Source organism: Ambystoma mexicanum, chromosome 11 (assembly GCF_040938575.1).
Source record: "Ambystoma mexicanum isolate Mex_15411 chromosome 11, UKY_AmexF1_1, whole genome shotgun sequence".
Lineage (NCBI taxonomy): Eukaryota > Metazoa > Chordata > Amphibia > Caudata > Ambystomatidae > Ambystoma > Ambystoma mexicanum.
Window position 1 is genome coordinate 78,461,760 of NC_090934.1, and position 19,556 is coordinate 78,481,315.

Genomic DNA, 19,556 nt, shown 5'->3' on the forward strand with positions numbered 1-19,556 from the left:
GCATTTTGAGGATTGTTGGGCTGAGCTTTATTTGAAATTGTGAATTACAAAATGATCACTCACAAAGCATTGCTGGTGAAAATAGATTGAAATATTGAAATACATTTCTGCAGCGCCATGAGTATTGCTGGCCGTTATCCTGAGCCGTCGTAATGCTGCACAGCAGTGTAGCCTATTTGGGAAATTATTTTTTTTGGTAAGACCCCCCTCCTCCTCACTTTTAAGAAAAAATGTACAAGCACACTTTGTTGGCAGTCTGTAGTATGTGCTTATGATAAACGCACAGGCACCCTCCAAAACACAGCTTTCAAAATGGTGAGAATAGTGCAGGAGAACAAAGAGCACAGTTAAGTAAGTAATAAGCCTGAGCAAATTCTGCCAATTTAAGAAAGAAACTTAAAACAGGCCAGAATGCAGCATTAGAAGCAATTCCAAAGAAAAGACAGATCATATCTTCACATGCAGAGAGTAACAGTGATAGGCAAATGCAGCAAAATGACAAAGGATGCAGTGAAATGGGAGAAAGGCAACAGTATGAACAGTGCAGCTTCGGTAGCCATCACACCACAACAAGGCTGTGTCATGCTTCACCTGTGTTAATTAAGGTGTGGCAGGTGACTAGTGCGTCACTCACAGAGTCAGAGGAGAAGTGGGAACAAGGAGCAAGCAATTCAGGTGTCTGTCCCCAGGCTTTGTGAGCTGGACCTTTTGCCATCTGATGCGAACGCATTCAGGGGGAAAGGGACTCTCACCCCACGAACAGCAGGGCTAGTATCTCATATATGCCCTACAAGTGTAACTTTCTTTGAAGGAACTAAAACAGGCACTGCAAGACTCACTCAGTGAGTGTGAATCTAAATCAGACGTCTCACTTTTAAACACTCTTTAGGCGCCCCTTGATTTAATGAAGTTTCACACTTTGTACGCCTCATTTTCTTATCAGAATAGTATACATCTTTGTACAACAATCCTCAAACCACTCCACTGTTGACTATTATTGTTGGGCTTTTTCTACTGTTGGGAAACACAAAAAAAGGCATATGAATACTAACCGTTACAGTCCCAGGCCATTTTGACCTTACAATTAAAAATATTGGTGTGGAAGTATGTTTCCATTACATGATTTTTACATGGAAGCTTCTCTTTGTATTCGTATTAGCTGCCTTGCTTTTTGTTTCCAATGGTACTTTCCCGTAGGACAAACTCAAACTCTGTTGCTCCGTTACACATTGCCCCAGCACTTATAAATCAAAGTCATGTGTGTATTAGTTCCAGTTCCACCCACTGGTCCCACTTGTCATATTGTATGTTCCATTCCCTGTTTCCTATTTCCTCTCACTCGCCTTCTGGTGGGCCTGATTTCTTAATCCTTACTTCTGTGCACTTTTTGCCCTTCCCGTTTTACTGGTTTTCTGACCTGCACCCTGCCGCTAGGCGTCTGATTTCTTGTTTCCCTTCAACATTTGTCACATTTTCCATACTCCTATGTGTGCCCTAGATTTCAGCCCACTTACGCCTTTGTCTGACTTTCTGAGTCCTGCTATTAGCTGTGCCTGATTTTCTGTACTACCAACCATCCTTGTATGTCCAAGTGCTGAACTCACAGGTCCCTAAAGTCTGGCTTCCTATCTTAACCCTTCATGGTGTTCGGCATATTGCTAAACGAATTCGTTTTGCATGGTTCTTCAAATGAGTGGTCCTATTTGACACTTGTAGGCGATCTGTAAATACATGTACTAGCAATGGAGCAGGAATTTTCCATGAGCGCAGATCAGATGGAAGCCAGTAAACATGTAGGGATCACCACGCCAAGAGCACGTGTTCATGCATTGTGCAACTGTGTTGTGACAACGCAATGGTCTGCTCTTAGATTCCGCTTTCTCATCTAGAGCCTGTAAGGATTGCTTAATCTTAGTTTGAGGAAGTCAGAGCTACCTTGACTTTCAATGCCTGATTGCTGTTTCGAAACAGAGTGAAATTGTGGGCAAAATCATTATACGTTGGGCCCAGGGTAATTACTGGCAAGGACATTTCCCAATTTAGTGGTATGGAAGCGTCCCTATTTTGGTAGTGTTGTATGTTCCAAAGCTAGGGTGCAAAGGATGGTTTAGCACAAGCCAACCAAAGGCCTCTATGCCACTCTGCATGTGAGATCAAAGCATTCCATACTTGCACAGAGTCTCCTTACCCTCAAGGCCAATTCTGCAGGTTCTGCAGCACATTGCTGGCCATGGGTCAATGTGCACCATTTGACACAAACTGAATTATAGAAGTTGGTCGGGGGATTCTCCCTTAGGTCTCTGTTTCACTCCACCCTTTTTGGGAGTATCTTGCCCAGACATTAAAGGTGGGACTTTAGGGTCATACCCAAATGAAAACGACCAATAAAAGCTTTGCCGATAATCTGCAGGGAAGTAGGGACCTACGCTGCTATACTGTGAATTTGTTTTGGGATGGCATAGACTTTTGAGAAGAGCAGTTGGTCTCTGATAAATGACTGCCTAGCAACCCTTTCTACTAATTCTTCCACATTAGCTGATCACTGTTTCCACTGTTGCCAAACTCCAGTGTTGACATTAGAAGCTCATTACAAGTTGGGTAGTGCGGGTAAAATGAGGTGGTATTACCGTACACTACCACATTACTGCAGCACCCAACTATGTCTTTGGTGGAAAGATGGAGGATTCGCCTCCAGGTATGAGCTGGAGCTAAATCCACCAGCTTTCTGCCACATTTTAGCTGAATTGGCGCTGCAGTAATTCTGACGAAAATACCTCATTGAGTGCAATGAACAAAAATAAAATGGGGATTTAAACTGCCTACGCCTTTGCAATCCGGCGGTAATACCGGTGGACCAAGTGGCGCTAACGGTAATACAGTTTGGTGGTATCTGAGACCCTAAGTGTTCCGATCAATAGGTTTCAGTCGAAGGTCCTGTCATCTGGTTCAGGATGGCCATGCAGAAAGGACGCCACAAGTGAAATTACATGCACAGAGCCCAATCAAGCTCAATTTAGCGCGCACAGGTTTATACGTGGACATACGTGTGTGAGATGTCATGGATTGTATACCATGTTGGCAATTAATTTCATGAATAGATTAGGACATCACATTGTAGCATACAAACATCTAAGGTGGAAAACCTAGTTAGGACCAAGCACATATGTGGCTTTCAAGACTTTGCCCAACCCCCCAGAAGAAGCACATGGATCAACAGGCCCTACATCATTCCAATATCAGGCCCCTGGTGGGAATATCTGTGGCAAGGCACTGCTTAGCAGGTGATTTGGGGGTCATGGCACCCCTGCTTCACTCATGGTCTGGTATGTATTTGTATCAGGTCCCACAGCACCCTTACTTTCCCTGCCTTCTTGGGATTCATTTGCGCTGTGTTCTCAGTGACATAGGTTGAGTGAAGTCACTTTGTAATCAGGGAATTCAGGGAATGGTCTTATGATTGGTATTTCTTGGCGCAGAGCGGCGTCATTGCTATTGGATAGACGTGTGATTGCCCTTGTCTTTCATAGATTTATAATTTGAGGAAATGATAGTCATATGTAAGCTGGTGTAATAATTAGCCACAAAAGGGAATCGTTTTCTGATATGAGTACCGTGCTGACCCTGTAGCTGCAGTGTCATCATACCCGCCACTGCCTCCATCTAATGCACATCGATCGATGAATATCATTAACAGAATAGATCTGTCTGTGATGTAAGCTTCCAAACAGTGAACGATCGAGCAGGGAGACTGAGGTTTATCATCTCAAGGTTCCTGGCCATGCGCAAACCATTTTTTCCTGTGGTTTCTATACGTGATGTCACATTCATTTTGAACTTAGCAACCCACCCCAAAAACATTTCTCAAATTCCAATAATGCAGTAAACAACAGAGGCCATGGCAGTAAAGTTTAAGCACTGGTAGCCAACTCTTTCCTCTTCACCAATGGTATGCTTTTTATTATCCTGCTGGCAAATAGATTTCGTGCACCTTTATCAGTTCCGATCAGTACAAGAAGTTTATCATTTCTGACTTGCAGAAAACTCGACTACAGTACCGGCACCGCTTCATTATTCCATTTGTGTCGCCCATACCAACCCCCCATGCCAGTACACAAAGAGATAAATGGAAGGTGAATCAAAGGCTGACAGAGGCTCAGAAAGAGCGGTGCCTCTGTGATAAATGAAGTCTGGATTCGATGGGAAAGCATGCAAATGTCTTCTGAGGGATGAGCATGGGCTAAGCATACTGGGAGCAGAATGATGGATGGGCGGGTATCAGCGTGGTGGAGCGGTGCTCACACCCATGAGGATAGTGAAGGTACAATGGGAGGGAGGAGGGACAGAAAGCTAGAAAAGGAAGACATCTAGATTGATTAGAAGGTGATAAAGGCAAGAGAGAAGGAAAGAAGGAAACACGAGAGATCAAGAACTAAAAAGACAGAAAGAGAGAAGAAAAGAATCATGTGAGAGATAAAGAAAGAAAAAGACGCAAAGAGAGATGGAAAGAGAGAGATAATGAGTTTCCTAGTCATTGCAGCGAATGCCAAACCGTCGAATGCCATACCATAGAAAATAATGCATCGAAAAAAAGCATTGAATGCATTTAAAAAAAATAAGTTTTTTTAATGGGGGGTTCCCTCCAACTGCCCTTTTACCCATTAAAATTAAACTAAATCCTTTACCATTTAAAAAAAATGCATTTGATGCTTTTTCTTCTATGCTTTCTTTTCTATGGTATGGCATTCGAAGGTTTGGAATTCGATGCTATGACCAGATACCGATAGATGAAAGACTGAAAGACAGAAGGAGAGACAGAGGAACGACAGCCGTAGAAAGAAGAAAAATGAAACAAAGAACAAGAGAATTAAAGAGGCTGACATATGTAGTAGAGTATGAGAGAGATCAGGGGGTATGGAAGGAAATACATATTTTGAGTGGGAGATACAGGGTGGTGAAGCAGGAGATGGAGAGAGGGGAGGGAGAACTAGATGGAGGTAGCCATAGAAATTGATAGGGTGCAGAAGGGGAGGGAGGTCATGAAGCAATGGAGATGAAAAACATAAAGGACATAAACGCAAGATAGAAACAGAGTGGAGAAACAAAACTACAGCGAGTGAGGTGAGGTGAGGTGAATGAATCAATAGATGCCTGCTCAAGGCCAGCGAATCAAAGTGATGGATAAGGATAATTGGACAGATGTTCGGTGCAAAGTGACGGTGCCATGACACATATATAAGAAAATGATCGAGAAAGGAAAAGATGAAATGGCTTATGTCACTGTGAAGATTGAACTAACAGAGGCAGACAGAAGCAGGCCCCTAGATGCACAGACTACCAGTAGGCAGCGTTCACTATTTCACCCCAAGAGGGTGGTGCAGTGGTCAAAAGCTCTATTTAAGAGCTAGTGATGGAGAAAGTAGAGGAGAAGACACACATAATGCGATTGTGAGACGAGCGAACAAAGCCTGGCACCAGCAAACCTTGATTTGCAGAGACTACTAGTAGGCTGCAGTGAATGTTTGACCCCAACAGAGTGATGCATTACTCACAGGCGCCAGGCTTGAGGATGCTGCTGGACAAGGCCGGTCCAGGTGGGGCGGTAATGGAGAAGACAGAGATGCAGTCGTCATCCTGTGAGCAGCCAGCCTGGATGGCACGGAGGTAGCTATGGCTGCGCATACGAAAGCACCCTGGGAGGTCTAGGGCTTCCACGGCCTGCGACTCCACCTCACCGAACACTGACTCACACACCGACTCAAACTGATGGTTCAGCTCGTCGCTTATCTGGAAAAGAAAAAGGATATGGCCGTGGAGTGTTGGCTTTAATGAGTAGGCCGAAGGGGACTACAGTATGAGTGAAGATTGATGAGCCTATGAAAGCATTTATATACAGTTTTAATTTGCAGCTAAGTGAATGAGTCTGCTGCAAGAGAGGAACCCTTTTTTCATCTCTCATAATGGATATTAGGTAAACAGGCAGTTCAACCAACAACTGACTGACTCCAACCCAATGCCTTAGCTATGCAGCCACATTTCTTACTATTCTACTTAAGCTCCACTTCTAGCCTTGCCCCAAACTCTTTTTTATTAGAGCACTATTCAGATAGCTTTATTATCCTGCACTTTTAGTAGGACACAGATAACATCCTCCTAGTAACCCATTCCTGTCCTCACGCAACTCAAATACTTCCTTATCCTTCCACTAGTCCACACCTCCTGACCACCCACTGGATTACCCTATTGTACCCTCACTAGACCTCATGCACTCCAAATGGTCTACTCTTCTGTACCCCAACTACATACCCTGCCCTTCAACTGGACAGCCCGACTCAACCCACACTAGATGTCCTTTTTTCCTGACCGTCCACCACATTACTTATTGTACCCCCACCAGACTTCAAGGCCCTCCACTGGACTGGCCTACTGTACTCCCATTAGATCTCCTGGCATCCCACCAGAATACCCTCCTACACCTCCACTAGACAATAGTCTTTTCACTGGACTACACTACAGTGATGTGAATTACTTTGAATAAAGTGCTCGTTCCTTACTCTCAGTTGACTGCCTAGCCTCCCCACTTGAGTAACCCATTTTACACCCACTTGACAGCAAGGTCTTCTGCCGGAAGACACATAAGTACCCTGATTACACCTCCTGGCCTCCACCTGGAGATCCCTCACTAGATCTTTTGGCCTCCCACTGGTCTACCCTACTTGTACCCCCAATAGACCTTCTGCCCACTCACTAGATTACCATAATACTAATAATAATAATAAACATAAACATATTCAGCCTTAACTAGACCCCCTGGCTTCCAGCAAAAATACCTTGCTCCCCTACCATTAAACAATCTGGCCTCCCACTGGACTACCCACTGTACCTCCACTAGACCTTGAGGCTTCATGCTGGAGTACCCTACTGAACCCCCATTTATCCCCTGGCTTCCATCTTGACCACACAGTAGACCACCTAGCCTCCAGCTGGGTGTTATGTTTTGGGGTTATGAGATCAGCACAAATACACGGGAGCCTCAGGTAACATGGACTGCTTTACTGGGTTCGTGGTTACAGGAAACACAACAGGAACATACATCAGGTAGTCAGGACAAGTACTTAACCAGAGAGACATCCACCGGTCCCCCTGCTCTTAGGTTTCAGTTCCAACTGATCTCTTATGGAATGAAAGCAGTTTCACCCAATAACATTCCACAGCCAACACTCCATACTGAACACTCTAAACTCAAACACACATATCAGGGAAAGACCAGAGTAAGTAAAACCCAACACATCTCCCCCCTTACATAACAATGAAATGATGGGAAGGCAGAGGGATGGTGAAACTATGCAATTTGGAGTTAAACACTTAGAGAAAACAATCCACAAACATCCTCCTAAAATGTGCCCATCCAAACAACCAAGCTATTACCTTACAGAGACCTTTGTAGTAGCTACAAGAAGCCACACCACTCCTGAACTATCACCAGTACCATAACAGGCCTATTATGGAACTAACCTTCGGGGACCAGCCCACCTTCTAGCGCAATTCTTACTCCAATTATACATCACTACTGTACCCTACTTCATCATCCACCAACAACTGGTTGTGCCAAAACACAAACAAACAGGGTTCTACCCCACTGACCGCCTAAAGCAACACTTACAAATCACTTTATGGCACCAAACGATAACATCGGCACCACATACCACTGTGAATGGCACCAACCAAAAGTTGGTACAATACTTGAGCAACCATATGCTCCACCGGGCATCGGTACCCTCACCACAATAGGTACCAAACAATGAGCAACTATATGCTCAACCGGGTATTAAACCCTCACCACACTAAGTACCAAAACTGAGCAACCATATGCTCACTCGGGTATTCAAAACCCACACCACAATAGTACCTAAACTGAGCAACCATATGCTCTATCGGGTAATAAAACCCACATCACAATAGTACTAACACTGAGCAACCATATGCTAAACCGGGTTTTCAAAACCCACACTACAATAGGTACCAAAACTGAGCAACCATATGCTCGACCGGGTATTCAAAACCCACACCACAATAAGAAAACTGAGCAACCATATGCTCAACCGGGTATTAAACCCACACCACACTAAGTACCAAAACTGAGCAACCATATGCTCAACCGGGTTTTCAAAACCCACACTACAATAGGTACCAAAACTGAGCAACCATATGCTCGACCGGGTATTCAAAACCCACACCACAATAAGAAAACTGAGCAACCATATGCTCAACCGGGTATTCCAACCCACACCACACAAGACACCAACTATTCACCCCTGACATGAGTAACCATTCGTTCCTACATACATCAGGTAGTCAGGACAAGTACTTAACCAGAGAGACATCCACCGGTCCCCCTGCTCTTAGGTTTCAGTTCCAACTGATCTCTTATGGAATGAAAGCAGTTTCACCCAATAACATTCCACAGCCAACACTCCATACTGAACACTCTAAACTCAAACACACATATCAGGGAAAGACCAGAGTAAGTAAAACCCAACACTGGGCTATCGTGTTGTACCCCCATCAGGCCTCCACCCTTCCTACTGGACTACCCTATTGTACCCACATAAGGCCTCCTGGTTTCGTAATGGATTAGCCTACTGTACCCGTACTAGACTTCCTGGCCTCCCACTAGAAAGTGCAACCCAACTAGGCCCCTGGCCTTTTCCAGATGACCCTACTGCACCGACAGTAATCTCTCTTGAACTTGCACTAGACTATCATAGTATACCCCCACTGTACCTCCCCTTCGACTGCCCTACCCCCTAGCCACCTCCTAAATTGCTCTGCCTACCCTCTGAGTATACCTTTTCCTTTGTCCTCTTGCAAGGCAGCGCCAACTGAGCTTTTTGCACCAGTCCTCTTACCTTCCCACTAGAAAACAACTCCTTTCCGCAGTAGGACCTTCCTCCTGTGCTTAGTAGATAAATCTTCCCGTCGTCTGTCTATACCTCTGCCCCCTCATAATGTTTCTTGTGGACCTTATGATAGCATAACACGTTAATTGTTTGCCTCTGATATCTGGTTGACACATGTTTGAATCTTAGCGAGGCCAATCACTCCTTCTGAGATCAATAACTATGTTGAGTGAGGAAATACTAACACCTATTATCAATGTAGGTATCAATATTATTATTAAGAAGAATAATACTAGTAATACAAATAATGATTATTGTCCTTTCTGCTGTCCTCCCACCAGTTTATCCCTCTACCCCTCATATGGATCACTTCTCCTTTGCACCCAGTAGACAATTGCCCTTGCTTCTAAAGTAGCTTCATACCATGCATCCTGCCCTCCCACCATCACACTAGTAAGTTCCTCTGTTTCTTCCAATATGCCATGCCTCCCCCCTCTCCCAATCTCTTGCGACTTACCCTGCCACACCTCCTGCTTTCTCAGTAGATCACCTGCCACTCTTGGTATAACTAGAGAAAATGGATTTCAAGTAACAAAGGGAACTATCTATGGAAAGTGTGTTTATATGGCATCTGTCATTGATCTGCACATGATTTGTGAAAGTGAGGCTCTTCTCCAGTTTTGATTCTAACACCTATTACAAACCGCTAGTTCATCAGGACATTCATATCACCATGCATCAATATAGCTGAAGATGGGTATGCAGTGATTATATCGAAATAAGGAAAACCGAATGAAAAAATACCAAAACATAAATATATGGTGGGTGTGGCTAAGGGGATATAAAGTGTGTGGGGTGGGAATAAAAATGTGGGGAAACAGGGAGTTTGGGGGGGAGCGGGCCCCCCAATTATAACTAAAAGAAATCAATGTTTTGTTACCGCAGTATCAGTTCATTCACTATTTGTAATTACATGTAACCCTGAAGATGGTATGGGACTCTTTGGCCAGACAGGGCTCTGCATGGGTCGGGGAAGTGCGCAGTATGCCAGTAGGCTGTTATTAAGACGCGTGGCACAAGCAGCTGTGTGTGACAATTCTCTTGAAAATTCTAATGTAAGATATCCCACCAATAACATCTCGATTTGGGTCATATCATGGGAGTAAATGCTCTGTTTGGGAGTAAATGGTGCCATATTTTCAGTCTTATTGCCGGTACTTCGACGCCTGAAAGAAGGGTGAATGTCATCCATTGCTTGTGGTTGCAAGGCATTATGTTAGTTGGCTTAATATTATGTTTTGAGATGTATAAAGAGCTAGAATGCTAGATATAGACACAGACACACTAGATATTGCCAAACTTCACTTTCTCACATTTACTCAGAGAACTGCGGAAAATGACTGGTGGGCACATGCAGTATACCCACGGCTAGCTCCGTGAGTGGCTGAGGAGGGCATAGGGGGGGAGGAGTCTGAAGTCATACGGTGTGTAGGAGAATTATCATTATTATTATTAGGGTAATTATAGGGGGAGGATAGGTTAGGGAAGCAGAGAAAACATTTTGAGGAGTTATATCTGCTAGGAATTAATTTATTTCTTTTAGTACTGTGATCTGCCCATATTAATTTCTTTTAGCATTGTGTTTTTAGTAAGGTCCTAGAATGAATTTTAGTGATTATGCATTTTTACAACTTTTATTTTAAAATACAAATCTGCTTGGGGGAAACAAAAGCACAACACTACAGATTGACAGGCCAATCTAACTGCTTTTGTGCAATACGCGAGATATCAGGACAGAGCAGGCTTGGGAAACTACATTTCCCTTGCCTCTTGTAGTCCTTGGCTTTACAAACTGACACGTCAGGTGCGTAAGCGCTGGTGCGTCGAGGACGGTTTGTGGCGGTTCCTGGAAGGTATGGGAGGGTGCGGCACATTAGGCTCTGCTCCCCACTTCCATTATGGGCTTAGCAGAAGTCCTGGAAGCCATAAAAAGAGCCTGCAACAAATCAGAGGCAAACAGCAAGAGCTTACAGGTTATTTCAAACGCAATGAACACAGCACTGACATATATGTCAAGGTTAGATGTAATTATGCCAAATAACGGTCGACATGGATGTTGTCTTACCCCATGAGGTTGCTATCAAGGCCCATGGGGAGGACAAACCAACAGACCATGCAGAAGAAACCTGTCATGTAGGGACAATATTCAATGACAAGAAGCAACACTCCCTTGCCCACTCACAATACAAACCTCCTCTTCCCACTGTTCTCCCCGTAATGCTGGGGAATACTGGCTGTATCCTGTCCCGTGAGGTGGCTTTCAAGGCCCACGGGGCAGGAGAGCCCGTAGCTCAGGTAAAAGATCCTATGGCTAAGGATAAGGAGGTGAACAACATACATATAATCCCCATCAAAATGTACACACTATCTTCAGACAGTCATAAAAATGAAGTAAATAAAGAGCACGCCTAGAAAAGTGTGAAATTTGAAAATTATGTGGACACTTTTTCCTGAGTTAAGGAGTGATACCCATATTTTGTAAAGGATTATATTTAATTGGAAATGTGTGTTTGAAACTAAACCTCTCCTGAAGATCAGTTCTAAATTGAATAGGAACAGTGAAACACGTGTAGAGAGGCAAATTTTGAGAGGCAAATTGAATGAAAAGTACGATACACAAAAATATCAATAAACACATGGCATAAACTACAAATTGCAATATCTCCTTTTTTCAAGTTGAAATGCAACAAACAAGGGAATTATAACATCTATAGTTGGCGCAATTTTATTTTTCCCTAACCTACATTATTCTCAATTTGTCGTTGTGTAGCAGCCACAAGAAAATGGACAAATAATCTTTTGTTTGACAACTAACTTGCGTTTACAATCATTAGAAAACAAACAAGGCGCTCGCCAGGAATTGGATATCATTAACTGCTATTTTGAAAATGATGCTCCGGTAAGAAGAAACCTCTGCTCTAACGGAAATCAAGTACTGCACCAGCCATGACAGACACTAAAAAGAGTTGGTGGAACCAATTTAAATTTTTGGGCACCTACTATCTGGAACTCTCTCCCCCCTGACCTTAGGAACTGTGTGTCTACTACTATCTTTAAAAAACAACTTAAGATATGGTTGTTTGACGGCTGGACAGCCTAGCTATCCAACTCTTAACACCTATTTAGAACGCTAAAATCATTCTACTTTATGTTTTATGTGGCTGTCCCTGTTATTGTGAGCGTCCTGAGGCCTACGGGTGAATGGCGCTATACAAAAAAAATGTATACAGATAGAGTGGACAGTTAAACGAGGGGAAAATGGAGGAGAGTGCAATGGAGTAGGGTCATTTGGCAGTGAGGGATCTACAAACAAACAGGGGAGGAAAAAAGGGGGGGCAGATTACCCAATCTTAAAGTTCGGTGGTGAGTGGAGGATGTGCAGACGTATTCAGTATGGCCAATTGGTTTGAGAACGTTTATTTTAGAGGAATCAGAGTTCTAAGAATATTTGCCATTCTAGCATGAAACCATATATGTAACAATGACATTGCTGAGTGACTGGAGGTTTGAGCTTGGGGCTTGAAGTCTCATAAAATGTAAAGAATAAGTTAATTCTTCTGCAAACATTGGGATACATGAGTCCCGGCATGCTGATATGAGTTGAGAGGGGGTTGCTCCAACCAATCTGACACCCATTGTGACCAGTTTATGTTTTAAACAAAGGAATGCTGTTTTTTGTTTAACCGTCATCCATCACCTCTACATTGGGTGTTCTGATACCATCTGCCTTTATGTAAACTTCTAGCTTTTTCTGGTCCGCATTTCACCTCTTCATATTTTAGGTGAAAAGTGGACTTTAACATTTACCACTGGCAGATCCCACTGGTATAATGGTTGAGGCCTACATGGCAGTCAGGCATGCTTAATGTACATGTGGCCATTGATACATAAACTGAAAGGCACATGTAGTTTTATAAGTATATTTTCATATTTGAAATTCAATTAGTCGGGGCTTATAAGGAAATTAGAGTTTCGTAAAATTATTTATTTACCTTCAGTTTATACGACCTGCCAGTCCGGGACCGTGCAAAATCCGTGACGGTGGTAAAAACGTTTCCGTGTCCGCAAGGGTGCGGAAAAACCGTCCGATTACACGCTGTCGGTCGCGCGCACCACACGGACTCGGAAACGTTGTTACCGCCGTCACGGAAAACCCCACGGAAATGGAAATAACGAAGCCACAAGTGGCGCAAAACCCGTTTCCGCCTCCGCCGCCACGGACACGGAAATACCATGATCGCCAAAACAGGAAACAGAGAGGCGGCCATCATATAAAAGCACAATCCATTGCCATCCAGAGCCAGCACAAGCACAAACCTAACTCTGAGAAGCCAAAAGGGACCACCAGCATGACTGCCAGGATTCCTGCTCAGAGGCAGCGCAAACAGCGCTTCAGCGAGGCGGAGCTAACCGTCTTGGTGGAGCACATTGTGGACAATGCTGAGATGCTGTTCAGCGCCGACCAACGGCGTGCCACACAGCAGCGGAGGAAGGAGGTGTGGGCCGAAGCTGCACGCAAGTGCACCGCCGTGGGCGTGGCAGTGAGGAGCGTGAAGGACTGCCACAAGCGTTGGGACGACCTGAGGCTGAGGGTACGCAACCTCATTTCCACGCACCGCCAACGCAGCAGCGGGACAGGCGGAGGACCCCCTTCCCCACTGAGGCTGCAAGCATGGGAGGAGCGTTGCAGCAGCGTCCTCCACCTAGAGGGAATCCATGGGATTGGGCAGGCTGAGGCAGGAGTGAGCCCACCTGCAGATGGCGGTAAGTGCCCAAACATGAATGCCACATGTAAATATGCAGTTGTGAGTACTGGCCCAAAGGACCCATTAACAACCCCCCCCCCCCCAGGCAGTGCATGTGTGGGCCAAAGGACCCATTAACAACCCCCCCCCCCCCAGGCAGTGCATGTGTGGGCCAAAGGACCCATTAACAACCCCCCCCCCCCCCAGGCAGTGCATGTATGGGCCAAAGGACCCATCATGATCCGTATGGCAACCAATATCACTGAATGCAGACACCAGCAATCAGATGCATGTGACAAACACTATTTAATGTACAGTCTCAATGACGCATGTGATGCACCCATCTGCCACCACAACAACACTAATTGCATGCCCTTTGTGTCCCCACAGCCGTTTCAAGTGACAGTGATACTGCACAACAGGCCAGCCAATCAGCATCGGCAAGTACACTAGCCACCGCCACCACACAGGAGGATGCTGCCGGCAGTTCTGCACCTCTGGCCACATCAACAGCCACTACAGATGTGCGGCACACCACCACCACCAACATCCCCACTGTCTCCACACTGGCTGAGACCAGACAGGTGCCACGGGAACCTATCATGGGCACCCAACACAACACCGAAGGCAGCAGCACTGCAGAGGGGGCGGCCTGCAGTGATAACAGTGCCCCGCAAGAGCACTCGGAAACGGGGCCACAGGGGGAGATGCCCACATTGGAAGACCTGGGCTCCTTCCATGAGCTGGGGTTCAGCCCCACTTCACTGGGGAGTCCCATGAGGTCCCCCACCCCATCCATGGCCGAACTGAATGCCCGCATGCAGCGGATGGAGGACCAGCAGGCCACCCTCACCCAGCTGGTGGAGAGGCAGCTAGAGGAATCCAGGCTGCAGAGGGAGAGCTACAGCGCCTCAGTGCGTCGCCTGTCGAGGTCCATTGGACGCTTTGCGAGCACCATCGTGACCCTTGCACGCCATGTGCGGGAGGGCAACGACAACACCTCCAGGCTTGTAGAGGCCATGTTGGTTGGCCAACAGGCAAATCTGGCATGGATGCCCTCAATCCCTGATTCTGGCCAATCAAACACTACCACCCCATCCAGCTCCACTACTGCCAGTCCGAGGAGGCGCTCGAGTAGGCTAACGGGTCCCTCGGGCAAGGTTGCACAGAAGCGCACACGGAACTGATGGCATGTGTGTGGGGCAGTGCAGGACACATGTGGACTACAAGGGTGTGAGAGGGGTGGGCACGTTTGGGTGTTGGGGTGGTAGTTTTGGGTGTTTGGACAATGGGCTCTGGGTGGGGGTGGGCACGTTTGGGTGGTGGTTGGCCCCGGGTGTACAGCTTCCCTAACCAATGCACTTCTTCCCTGTTGTTATTACATCAATACATCACCATTTCAAATCAAGACAAACATGTGTGGACATTGATCATTTATTTAGCTATGCAACTATTAATTGATTGTCGTCACCATGTCTGTGCATTTATGTGAATGTGCTGTGAGTCAAAAGTAGATGCGAATCAGGGCATCCCGTGCTCTCTGGCCATCATGTGGTCCCCCAGGGGGAGGCAGTGCCATCCCATCCCCATCTCCATCCCCATCTCCATCCCCATCCCCATCTCCATCCCCATCCCCATCTCCATCCCCATCCCCATCTTCCTCATCTGCGTCTGGTGGCATTGGGATGTTCCTGCGCAGGCATATATTGTGCAGCATAGCACATACGAGTGTGATTTTGCCCGTCTTGACTGGGCTGTACAGCAGTGATCCGCCAGATCTGCTCAGACAGCGGAAACGGGCCTTCAGCAGTCCAAATGTCCTCTCAATCACTCCACGTGTGCGGATATGTGCCCTATTGTATGCCTCTTCATGCCTGTTCCTTGGTCTCCGTACAGGTGTCATCATCCATGGCGTGAGTGCATATCCCGCATCACCTACATGGGATGTAGATGGGGGAACATGTCAGTGTTTGTGGCATCATGTCCTCATCTGCTGCTGTGCATTCATGTATCATCATTCATTCATGCATATGTACCATGCAGTGTCTGGAGGTATGTTTTGGCCATCACGAGGTATGTCGCTGACTGCATATGATCCTAACTTGCATGTTTACTGTGCCCTGCGGGTGACAATTGATTGTGTGCATGTCATGGTGCAGTGCTGTCCACACATGGCAGAGTGACTCCACTGTACGGAAGTAGTAAATACATAAATGCCTCTCGTGCTTTTTGGGGCAGTGTTTCAATTGAGGGTGGGTGTCTGCAGTGGCACAGGGTTCATGGGACAGTGACGGGATTGGCTGTGGCAGCGTGTGCACGGGCACATTGTGGTGCCCTGTCATGTCTTCCTTCGTGATGTTTGGCATCCGCTGTGTATTTGGTAGATGGAAGGGGGGTGATGCATGTGCGGTCACAGCGGCACACTCACAATGCTCATTGGCCTATACACACACACACACCACTCCGACAGGGTTGTAGCATCGTCAGCTGTACTAACCCAATAGCCATGTGCTTTGTCCGGCATAGCGTTCCATGTACCGTGGCAACGTGGAATTCCGCAGTACCATCGAGTCATGTGATGAGCCTGGGAAACGTGCACAGCAGTGTGTAATCAGTAGCATGGCATCACAAACCATCTGGACATTCAAAGAGTGATACTGTTTCCTGTTGCGGAACACCGCCTCAATTGCATGTGGTACTGTGAGCTCGACGTGGGTGCAGTCAACTGCGCCTATGCAATTTGGCATGCCTGCTATGGCATGGAAGGCCAACTTGGTGGCAATGACCTCGGGGAGGGTGCGGGGTAGGGCTATGTGTTCCGACACATGGCGCAACAGGGCATCCAGTACCTGTACCAGGATTTTTGAGAAACACGGTTGTGATATGCCGTGCAGCTCACCAACCGTGTGTTGATAGGTGCCGGTGCCAAGGAAATGCAGAACTGAGACAACCTTCAAGAGGGGGGGGATGGCGGTGGGGGTGTCAATTAGGCTGCTGATGTTGTCCTCAATCATGGCGGTGATGTGCAGGATTGTTGCACGGTCTAGCCGGTATAGGGTGTGGATCTGTCCTGGGTGAGGTTCCAGGGTGAGGCCCTGATGCGTGGTATTGGTGGCTGGCGGCGGGGTCGGGCTGGCTGGCCAATGGGGTTTGCCATAGCTGCAGGGTTGGCTGGTTGCCGCCTGCGCCTCCTCCGCCTACGCCTCCTCCTCTGCGCCATTACTGCCACCATGTGGACTACTGCCTGTTGGTTGAGTAGGCCCAATCCCAGTGCTACTAGACCTGCTGCCTGCATGGTTCTGTGTTGTGTTGGGCTGGGTGTGGCCCTTTAGTAGGCTCCCAGTGGCCTGCTAGGTCCAGCTGGGCTGATTTGGTGCACCTGTGCCCAGATTCAGTTCAGCAGGCAGTGTATAACGCCATGTTCGCGGTGGCGGCGGTTCCGCCACCGTGATCACGGTCTTTCCGCGATTTTTTTCCCGGAATTTCCGTGTCCGCGCGAGTTGTGATGCTCACGGTGTTTCGTGTTGCCGGTAACGGAGGGGTTTCCGTGCAGACGGACTTAAGGGGAACCCTATTTCCGCGGTGGCGGTTTAGGGTGGTGCTATTACCGGGGCCGCGGGTCATGATTGCGCGGACATGGTAACGGTGCCGGTATGGTTTTACCGGCAGTGTTAATTCCGGACCGGAGTACTTGTAATGAGGCCCAATGAGTTTTAATTTATTTGAGGTTAAACTTAATTCAGCCATCCAATGATATTCAACGTGCTTTAGAGAGTGCTTCCTAGAATGCCACGGCTGGTGTATAACAATGGGCCTCATTACGAGTCCGGTGGTAACCCTGCCAGTGCTACCGGCGGGTTGCCGCCCGACTTGTAAAATATTACCGGCGCCTGACTTCTCGTGCCACCGGGAGATTCCAAGTCCGGTGGTCCAGGAAGTCAGGCGCCGGTAAAATGTAAGTCCCCATTCCCATAGAGTCCCATAGGACTCTGGGAGTGGGGACTCGGAAGCGCCGGCACCGTTGGTAACGGTGTCGGCGCTTCTGTGAACAGTCTGCCTACCGTAGCCATTTGCGCCCGGCAGGGTCAGACCTGTCGGACACAATGGCCATGGCAGGCAGACATGTAATTTGCTGGTCCGGATACAAGGGTGCCAGTGAGCTTACCAGCACCCTTGTTTCTGGACCGGAAAATGAGGCCCAGTGTTTGTTAAACAATCGGGCGAAGACAAACTATTGACTTTTAATACAGAATGTGGACTTCTCCATTGTGATGCCTCTTTAGCATCTTCCTTTGGAAAAAGAAATGGATGAAAGGAACAAAGTAGGACAGTGCTGACAAGAACCTGCTAAAGATGTTGTGATACTTCACTGTAGAAAAAAGGGCAATAGGAAAATTACAGACATTTTAGGATTCGTGCCCTTTTAGTTTGAATTTTGTACCAATTTGTACCATCAGTATTTATCCTGACTAAGCCAATAACATTTTTGTAGCATCTTGGAGATACTTGGGCCTTCCTTTAAGTAACACACTCCAATTTTTCTCCCTTTTCTACAAAAGACACTACCCTGCCAAGAAAGTCTTCTCCACTACTCCTGGCTACTGAAGTAAACTGCATTGTCTGTTTGGAATTCTGCTTGCTTGCCGAGACGCTGTACGCATCTGAAGTGCAATTCAGTGACTAGAGTCTTAACCCAAAGGCCCTTGCAGCAGCCAGGAAGCGTTTCCCAAGCACAGATGTCTGTGAGACTGTAGAAACTTCTCACTTGATGCTGTGAGCCCCAAGCATGTACCTGGCTGTACAATATAGTTAGTTTCCACTTAGAGATCCTAACACCCATTGACTATACATTCACAGCAGTTAGGGCGACATAGAAGTAGCGCTACAGTAAACACAAACAGGATTCCGATAAAACTGTAGTCATACTGTTGTGTCGCTGGCGTGTTGCGGGGCAGGGGGGTGTTCACAGTCTCACGCCTCTCATTGGAGGAGAGCGGCCAGGGAGGGTAAGGTGAAAGGAGAGGGAATTAGGACGTGAAAAGCATTCATGTACAGGAAGAGTTGTGCCGGGCCCCCGATTCCGGGATTTCGGAATCGGTGCCCGGCAAAAACCGGGACCGTAGCCACCCACCCTTCCAATCCCGGTACAGGGTTTGTTAAATTAAAAAACTCTCGGGACCCCGGGACAGAGGGCAATTTCCCAGGACTGTCCCGGGCAAACCAGTATGTCTGGTCACCCTAACTGCAGTGCTTGTGTTACCTCACAGGATAAAGAAACATTGCTGTTTCGGTCCTGTCAACATGTCTTTTGGTTACCCAGAGCCAAATTCTATCCCAACTCTGAACTTACACTTGCTTCTTCTCCGCATCTATTCCACCCCTTCACTTTCTGCTCAACCACCTACCCTCTGTATTGAGCTGCACCTTTTCTTCATTGTCTAGACTTGCCTGTTTCTTTTACCATTCATCATGCATCTTGACTTTGCTCCATTTCTCTTTCTACCCACTCTTCTCCTTACCTTCTCTCATACCTTGATATAACTTCTGCATCACTCTCATGGCTCCCCATCTTCCTCCTTCCCGCTGCACCCGTGCCCCTTAAATAAGACGCTCCCGTACTGACAGGATCTTCAACCTCAGCTCAACCATACCTACTGCACAACATCTGCTCCTTTCCCCTGCCTCTTGTCACTCTATCACTTGGCCTCCGAAATGCACAAACTCTCTGCAACAAGTCTTCCTAATTCACCGAACACTTCAACTTATCACCCTCAACTTTCAGTTCTTGCTATGAACGAAACCTGGATCTCCCCTCATAGCTCTGCTACACAAACAGCTTTCAACAATTACTCTG

At 46.8% G+C, this 19,556-nt stretch overlaps 1 protein-coding gene across 7 annotated transcripts in view; it reads right to left on the reverse strand.

The window, feature by feature from the left end:
* The window catches only part of DLGAP3 (DLG associated protein 3), a 1,860,282-nt gene that overhangs the window by 280,706 nt on the left and 1,560,020 nt on the right, over positions 1–19,556 (reverse strand). For all 7 annotated transcript variants that reach the window (XM_069622569.1, XM_069622570.1, XM_069622573.1 and 4 more), the window contains one exon: positions 5,550–5,784. In XM_069622569.1, the coding sequence (XP_069478670.1) occupies positions 5,550–5,784 (235 nt within the window). The remainder of the gene's footprint in view (positions 1–5,549; positions 5,785–19,556) is intronic.